The 9,175-nt window shown below is 48.8% G+C and overlaps 1 protein-coding gene across 1 annotated transcript in view; it reads left to right on the forward strand.

The window, feature by feature from the left end:
• Positions 1-849: 849 nt before the first annotated feature.
• Positions 850-9,175, forward strand: part of Ramp3 (receptor activity modifying protein 3) — a 20,802-nt gene continuing 12,476 nt past the window's right edge. Inside the window, exon 1 of the mRNA XM_008834107.3 lies at positions 850-938. Within this exon, the coding sequence (XP_008832329.1) occupies positions 875-938 (64 nt within the window). The 5' untranslated portion in view covers positions 850-874. The remainder of the gene's footprint in view (positions 939-9,175) is intronic.

The following is a 9,175-nucleotide window of genomic DNA, read 5'->3' on the forward strand; positions in this document are numbered from 1 at the left end:
GGACAGTAAGCTTCAGAGGGCAGAGGGATGCCCTTGCCTAGGTCTGAGGAGTGGTCTCAACCCTGGCAATTCAGAAGACATCACCACTGGGGTTAGGGCCTGTGCTTGGGGCAGAGGGTAACAGAGGAGGTGATCTGTCCTGGTTAAGTGACCTGTGAGTGGAGAAATTGAGACTCTCTCTTTCCTTCTGGTCCCTGACACTTTCACAGTGGTCCTTGAGGACGCTAGTCACTGTCCTGACCTCAGTGTGCTTCTGGCTTGCACACACAAACAGGTTTGCAAATGATGCTCCCCCTCTCCCATCTACACATTAGTCCCTTCATACTCTGTACTGTCCCTCGGAGGCAGGATTCCCAAACTTGTTTTTGCTCAAAGACTCCTCTCTCCCAGGGGTCCCACTCAGACTTCGGTTGAACCCCAGGCCTCTCCAAGTCCAACCTTCTTCCTGTCCCCCGCCACCAGCCTGTACTTCATCCTCATCCCATCATCACCCCAGTTTGCTCCCCACTTTGGCTCTACAATCTTAACCCAGTTCACTCCTACGTGACCCGTAGCTTCCAGTGGAGAACTCCTTCCCTAGACGTCTTCCCCCGCAACCCCCGCGAGGATCTTCCAGCCCGACACACACACACACACACACACACACACACACACACACACACACACACACACACACACACACGCATCCCCTGCTCCCACCACCTGCTCCTCCACGGATGGCGAGGATTCTAGGCCTGCATCTCAGAACTGGAAAGGCTACCGGCGAACGCTGGGGCGTGGCCTGGGATGGGCTCTGCGAGGCCCCGCCCCAAGCCTCGTACCGCCCCCCCCCCCCGCCCCGCTGCGCTGCGAGCAGGACAGATCCGCACTGGCCATGGATACCCTGGCGCTGCGGCTGCACTTTCTCCCGCTGCTGCTGCTGCTGCTGCTGCTTTGTGGTAAGGGGACATCTGGCCCCGGGGGGGGGGGGGCCCCAACCCCTGGGGCCTCGGGACCCGCGCAGACCCTAATCTTTCCGCGTGGTCCCTAGGCTGCGGCGTTCTGCTTTACCAGAGTTTGGGAAAGACTCACGCTGACGGCAGTGCAGCTCCCAGGCTTTGCGGAGGGTCTTCGTTGCCCCTCTACCATCGGAGGAGCCGAGGGCGAAGGACCTGGGCTACAAACGGAGGCAAAAGATCTGCGGGGCTGCGCTGTCCCGGGGTCTGAGGGCTCCCTCCTTCCCAGGGGAGAGGTGGCGGGTGAGGTAGTGAGCTCCCTACCAGCATGGCACACAGGTGCTGGTGACAAGAATTTTGCCCTTCTCTTTTAATCCCTTCCCAGTGAGAAAATAGGACTCAGGGAGAAACACTGCTCACAATATAGGAATAGAATAAATGAAAAGCTTGTGTTGGAAAAGAAAAGTTCATGAAGTTGGGAAAGAGGCATTTTGGGGAGACCCATAGGGAATTTGAGGTGGGGAAAGTATGAGGTGGATATGGCCAAAATACATTGCATACATGTATGAGCTTTTCAAAGAATAAAAAATACTATTTAAAAAAGAAAGAATAAAAAAAAAACACGAAGTATCTTATTGAAGAAATTATCCATGAATAAGAGGGCACATGTATATGTATGTGTGTATGCCTGTGTGCTGTACCTGTGTGCATGCATGTACATGTCTGTGTGCCTGTGTCTCTGTGTATATATAAGTGTGTCTCTGTGCCTGTGTGGGCATGAGTACACATTTGTGCCTATGTGTGCATGTGTGTGCATGTATGCCTGTATGCCTGTGTCTCTGTGTATACATGAGCCTGTGTGGGCATGATTACACACTTGTGCCTATGTGTGCATGCATTTTCATGTGTGTATGTGCACTTGTGTCTCTGTATGTACATGAGTATGTATGTGTGACTATGTGGGCATGCATGAGCACATGTGCCTATGTGTACATATGTGTACATGTGTTCCTGTGTGTCTCTGTAAGGCTTGCCAAGTGCTGGAGCTTCTGGGCAAGGTCAGTGCCTGGTCAGTGCTGGGAGGGAAGCTGTGGTCAGGAGGGTGCTGTCCTGGGGATCAGGGACTTGGGGTCTGTCCATAGGGCCGCTGCCTCTGGGTTCTTTAGGATGCTTCCATTCCTTTCTCCCATCAGCCTCCTTGGCTGTGAGATGGAGTTGGACCTGTTTTCAGTATTTTCCTTAGCATTGATGGCTTGGACTGCACTTAGGGAACTAGGACAAAGATGGGCCAGACTCAGTGGTAATTTCCTTTCCTTTGAAGAGGTCTCTGTACAGAGAGGGGCTTTGGGAACTGCTCCAGAGTGGGCACCTAGGCTGGGGTGGAGTTTATGTTGAGGGGCTGGGACAGTGGCCAATCCCAAGAAGTCAGTCTGCTGCTTTGGGATTTCAGCGAGCCTCCAGGATGAGGCCACTCTCTTGGGGATTTTGGTTTCTAGAGAGGAAGGAAGATCCTGAATTTATTCAGAAAGAAACCAAGGTTCTCCTGACTGCTTCTGGTGTGGAATTGTGAAGTATCAGAGCCAGAAACTGCATGGGTCTCCCATAGACACTGTCCCCACGGGCTACCTTCCTATTCTGTTTTGGTGGTCTCCACTGTCCTCCTCACCCAGGGGCTAGGCTTGTTAGTGGTAGGTCAAATTAAGCCTCTCACTGACTTGGCCAGTGTTTGTCTGGCCAGAGCACCAGTCAGAGGTGAAGCACCTGCACGGTCACATGTCGTCTCTCCAAGTGTGGTCTCAGCTCTGTCTACTTTCTGGAAGGGAAGAGCTGAGCTTCCCAGGTCCCAGGAATGCTGACACTCTGCTGTCTGGAGCCATCTTTAGGCTACATAGAGTAGGGGCTAGGTCACTGCAAGGAGCAGTGCCAGCAGGGTCACAATTGAGGACAGTGTGGCCCTGTGCGGCTTTTAAAAACTTTTTTTTTTTTGATAATTCTAAAGCACTTTTCAGATAATCTTTGACACTACTCAGGGCTCTGGGGTGGGGGTGGGGGTCATCAGCAGGTGCCTATTTAGCTGGAAGCTGTGACAGTGCCAGCTCTTACTTGGATTCCTGTGATTGGATGAGAATTCCAGAACCATAATCCCAATAACGTAAGGCATGACTGACTCTGCCTCAGTTTCCTCAATGACAGCATGAATGCAGCTGTGGAATGCTGCCGTGATGGCTGATTTGGTTCAGTTCAGTTTGGTCCCAATGATTCTGCTGTGGAACCCAGGAGCTCATGCAAAAGCAGAGGATGTACCTGGTACACATGCTCTCACAGCACCTGGAGACAGCATCTGGAGCGTGTGTGTGTGTGTGTGTGTGTGTGTGTGTGTGTGTGTATGTGTGTGTGCATCTGTCTGTGTGTCTATGAGTGGAGTGTGAACATGATGCCACCATTTTTATCATGAGTAAAAGTAATGATATTCTGCCTCTGTGTCACCTGTCAGATTGATCCTGGCAAGAAGCCCTGGGGACTTAATGGCTTTCAGAAGGTGGTTCGTTATACATGGCCATAGATTTTTTTTTTTTAATACTGGAGATGCCTTAGAGGTCATTTGATCCATTCCTCCCTTTACAGATAAGAAAACTGAGGTGGAGGGGTAGGGAGAGAATTGTTCTGAGCACAGGGACTGGGGGCCAGACATGCCCAGAAGCCACAACTGACCATGGCCTTTGGGCCTCTTCATTCTGGCTGTGTTCATCTCCCTGGAGGATGAGAGTGCCTGGTTTCATTTCCAGATGACTGGCAACAAAAGGCCTTTCTCTAGGAAATGCATCTGTTTTGGTTGTTTATCGTCTCTCAGCATCTGGAAGTCTGGGAGACAAAAGACGCACAGGCCTAAGTGTTCTTTGTTTCCGAATGGAACTAACCGAAATGGATTTCTATTTTGATTCAGTTCCTGAGAATCTACTGAGTAGCCAGTAGCTTGGGTGGCAGTGGCCCACTTTCATGGTGTGACAAGCGTCAGTGTCTTCATCCTGTTGCTATTATTCTTGATGGGTTGTGGGGTGGTAATGGAAGATGCTTAAGCTCTGTGTACATCACAAATGGTGACAGACTGGGGAGCGCACTGCCTGCATCTCATGGTGCCCATCTACAATGAGCCCAGAGCATTCTCACAGTACTCCTTGAGCAGGGAAGCTATCTCAGCAGATGTGCCTGAGGATGGCATGTGGTTCTTGATGGCACTTTACAATTGCCTGGGACAGGCTCTTGCTGGACCATGTACAGAGGGATACATGGGCTCACAGGATTCTGGGACAGGCAAAGATTCTAGGGTATACAGAGATTCTGAGGGTATATGGATATATTGGGATTCTCAAAGATCTAGGGTATATGGAGATTATGGGGTATGTGGAGGTTCTGGGGCACATGGAAGTTATGGGGCAGGTAGAGATTCTGGGGCATATAGATCTAGGGCATGCGGGTTCTGGTTATGTGGAGTTTCTGGGGCACATGGAAGTTCTGGAGTGTGTGGAGGTTCTGGGGCATGTAGAAGTTATGGGACCTGTAAAGCTTCTAGAACAAATGAAAATTCAGGAGCAGTTGAAAAACTGGGACACACAGAGATTCAAGAGCTGTGAGAAAGGTGTGTTGTGAGGGACCCCTCCACCCCTTCTTCTTAGGTAGCTGGACCCACTTGGTGAGATGGTAGAGCCATGGGGTAAGAGCTGGGTGATGTCTATTCTAGGTGCAGGAAAATCTGTGCCGTCTTTGATCCAATTCTTGGGAGGAGAGAGAGGAGAGAGGAGAGAGGATGTCTATTCTCTAGGTGCAAAAATCTGTGCCGTCTTTGATCCAATTCTTGGGAGGAGAGAGAGGAGAGGGGAGAGAGAGAGAGAGAGAGAGAGAGAGAGAGAGAGACCAAGGGCTCAGAGAAAGTGACCGCCACCTGGGGTAAGCAGTCTCAGTGTGCTGTTTCTGAACATAAACGGCATGGTGGTTAATTTGAAGATGTACCAGATGTTGCCCTGCATGAGGGGGATAGATGGGCATTCAGAAATAGCTATATGACTGGGTTGGCTGTGTCAGTGCCTCCTAGGATTCTGATTCATCCTGACTTCCAGGATGAAGAAGAGGAAGGCACAGGGAGAGGGAGGAGGATCAAGGTGAAGAAGGGAAGAGGAGGAGGAGAAAAAGGAGGAGGAGGAAGAGGAGGAGGAGGAAGAAGAGAAGGAGAAGAAGGAAGGAGGAGGGAGAGGAAGAGAAGGAGGAGGGGGAAGAGGAGGAGAAGGAGGAGGAGAAGGAGGAAGAGGAGGAGGGAGAGGTCTTGATGAACCTGAAACTGGCTGTCAGGGCAGGCTGAGGGTCCTCAGTTTTAAGTCCAGATCTAGGATGGCAAGAATGGGATGTCAATAGTAGAGAGTGTGACTGGGGGGCTTGCCTGCTTCACACCCCCTGCCATGTTGGGGGAGGGTGCAAAGAGGATGCCACCAGGGACTAACAAAGCCAGATCCAGTAATAAAGACGAGAGCTGAATGTGGTAAGCGTCAGTGGACTTTCAGGCCCAAAGGTTGGGAGCCAGTTTATGAGCTGCAGGATGCTTATGGAACAAGGGTGCCTTAGGGAAAGGAGCACAGGCTATCTTCACCATCATCTACCTGTACACAGTCCCTAGGGCCTGTCCTGGCATGGACCAGAGCTGCCCTCACACCACCAGCCTTGGCAGGTGCAGCTGAATGGTTCAGTTGGTGCCTTAGATACCTCTGGGTATCTAAGATGCTCACTCTGTGTTTGGTTCTGGGAAAGCAGCCTTCCTTCTGGGCCTAGTCTCCACATCTTTTAACTGGGAGGAGCAGGAGGAGTGATGTTTTTCTTTGAGACCCTTCTCTGGGTAGATGATGGCCTGCCTCAGATTCTGGAACCTGGTGTGGAGCCTAACCTCTGCCAGTGCTTGAAATACTGCTGGGAGAGGAAAAGAACATGAAGTCATGTGGGGACAGTCTAGCCAAGAGCACCCGAGGCAGGGAGCAAGCCTGGGATGAGGTCCAAGGGTGAGAACTGGGGTGAAGGCTTCAGCCTAGGTCAGAAGGTAGTTGACAGGTGGTCTGGCCTTGAGTCCTGACTCCCATGGTGTCTTACTGAGCAGGTCTTGGCTACAGTGTTTCTGTCTTGAGCAGCTGTCCTATGTAGTTGTTGTGGATTTTAATGTTGGACCACACTTAGAATTGGCTGATTGACCAATGCTGAGGAAAGTGAAGAGTCAGGGCTCAAGGGACCTTCAGGTGGGTTCCCCTGGTTCTGAGACACCAAAACTCAGAGATACAAGTGTGTCAAGGCCTACGTTAACAGGTAGGTAGGGTCCCCCTGATTGCTGCCCACTGCCTTCCTCCTAGAGCTTAGACCTGCAGATGTGGCATCTCCTGGGGCTTTTCAGAGGTTAAAGTCTGATCTAAGTATGCTGAGTACTGTGTGAGGCCTCTGAGCAATGGACCTGCACATCTGAGGGCACATGTATTTCCTTCTGTTGCTTATTCTTAGCTTGGAATGTACATGGAGAGGTCACTTGGGAGTTTTAACAAACATGGATTCTTGAGACTCATAGGCAGAAGGCCTGGGTTGTGATCTGGGTGGTGTAGTGTGCAGCTATCAGCTGTTCTGTTCTGTTCTGTTCTGTTCTGTTCTGTATCATATGCCCTGAGAGATGGCATTGCCTAGAAGGCCTGGGCCTAGAGACCCCAGCCTCAAAAGTTGTTTTTGGGGGGCTCATTCATGGTGGCCGCCACCTGTATCAGGCTAGGATAGCTTCTCCTGCTTTCAAAAGGTTTCTTTATGATAATTTTTTTCCTTCAAAGTACTTTGGAGCCTCGAGCTATGTTAGAACTGGGAATCAGTCCCGTGGGAAACAGGGTGGGCAGCATGAAGCAGGTTGTCTGCAGTCACAGGTCCCTGGAAAGGTGACTTGTGGTTGAGAGCAACTGGAGTCTGGGGGAGCAGAGGTAAGAATAGGAAGCTGAGGCTCAGTGGTGTCATCTTAAAAGAGATTTCATAAGTAGACAGCCCATGAAAACATCCAGAATTAGAACAAACCATCCTTTGTTAAAAGTGAGGTAAAGACCCAGTGTGGTTGTCCTAATTAGCTTTCTGCTGCTGTGATAAAACACCAACCAAAACCAATTTGGTGTTGGGGGGGAGGGTTTATTTTAGTTTACGGGTTATAGGCCATCACTGAGGGAAGCCAGGGTAGGAGCTCAAGCAGGAACCTGGAGGCAGGAACTGAAGCAGAAACTCTGGAGGACTGCTGCTTGCTGACTTGCTCAGCTACTTTTCTTATACAGCTCAGGGCCACTTACCCAGGGATGGCACTGCCCACAGTTGACTGGGTCCTCCTACACCAATCAGCAACCAAGAAGGTACCCCACAGATATGTCTCTAGTTTGATGAAGGAAATTCCTCAATTGGAGTTCCTTCTTCCCAGGTGACTGTAGTTTGTGTCAAGTTGACAAAAACTAACCAGTACAAAGATGAAGGGGCCTACCTAGCAAATTAAGCTCTAGAGGAGACATGGTTTCAGTCTTTGACTTCCAGCTGGTCTGGGCATCTGGTGGGTGGTGTGGTCAAGTGTCAGAAAGACACAGTCCTTTCTTCCTGAAGAGATGGCACAGGATCCTCTTGAAGGGATACCAGCTCTGGTCTTGGTCTTACTTGCTTAGACTTCATAATATGAAGGCTCTGTGACCTTTTGGGCTCAATAGGAGATTTTCATGTCTGAAAACCCACCTGGATCTTCCTGGACTCCAAAGACCTGCCCCATCTCGACTCTGAGTCCATATTCCAATGCCACTGTTCCTTTGTACTAACAACTGTACATTCCTTCCCCCTTCCCTCATACAGCATACCCCATGCCTGTGCTCTGGCCACCTCTGCCCTGTCTCTGTTCATATTTTCTAAAATCTTTCTGATTGGTTTTTTAAATGTATTTTATTTATTATTTTTATTTTATGTGTATGAGTGTATTGCATGCATGTACGTAAGTGCACTCGTGTCATGCAATGCCTGTGGAGGTCAGAAGAGGGCATCCAATCTCCTGGAACTGGAGTTAGGACAGTTGTCAACTGCCATGTGGGTGCTGGGAATCAAACCTGGGTCCTCTGGAAGAGCAACCAGTGCTCTTAACCACTGAGCTATCTCTTCAAACCTATAATTGTTTTTTTAAAAAATCTATTTCTGGGGCTTGAGAGATGATTCAGAGGTTAAGAGTACTTGCTGCTCTTCCAGAGGACCTGACTTTAGTTCCTAGCACTCATGTTGGGTAGCTCACAACCACCAGTAACTCTGGTTCCAGGGAATCTGACGCCCTCTTCTGGCTTCTGCCTGTACCTGTATACAATACATACTCACACACATATACATAAATAAAAATAAAATTAAAAAAAATCTATTTCTCTTGTAAATTATTGAGAGAAAAGTATTGAATTCTCCCAGCTATAATTGTGGGTTTGCAATTTTTCTCCTTGTAGCTGTTTTTGGTTTTGGTGTGTATATTTTGATGCTGTTATTAGGCACATAAATGCTTAGGGTTGTTATATCCACTTGTTGAACTGAGCCCATTGTTCTTAAAGATCTTCTTTATCTCTGGGGATATATATATATATAATTTATTTATTTAGTCTTTTTGAGACAGGGTCTCCCTGTAGCTCCAGCTGAAACTCACTATGTAGACCAGGCTGGCCTTGAACTCACAGAGATCCGCCTGCCTCTGCCTCCCGAGTGCTGGGATTAAAGGCGTGCGCCACCATGCCTGGCATATATATATATATAAAACTACTGCCAGCCTGACCAGTGGGTGCTGCAACATACTGGGGATATTTTTTGCTGCAAAATATACTTTGGTAGTGTGGTCTGTCTCTTCCCACTCCTTTGCTTTGAGCCTGTTTGTCTTTTTATTTCAAGTAGAGTCTGTGAAAGCAGCCTATTATGTCTTGTGTTTTGAAAATTTAAAAACTTAAAAAAAATAATTTATTGAGAATTTCATACATACATATAAGGTGTTTTGATCAAATCCATGCCCACTCCCTCCCCTCCAGCTCCTCCCGTATCTCCCCATAACTTTTTTCTGATAACTTCATGTACTCTTTCTTCTTCTTTGATTTATTATTTTTTTTAAATGGGGCTTTTGGCTACTCTAACATTCCCCCCTCTGAAGAGGTAACCCTAAAATCTTTTAAGGATTAGACAAAACCTCCAGATCG

This window comes from Nannospalax galili, unplaced genomic scaffold (genome assembly GCF_000622305.1).
Source record: "Nannospalax galili isolate Female #2095 unplaced genomic scaffold, S.galili_v1.0 scaffold996, whole genome shotgun sequence".
In the NCBI taxonomy this organism is placed as follows: Eukaryota; Metazoa; Chordata; class Mammalia; order Rodentia; family Spalacidae; genus Nannospalax; species Nannospalax galili.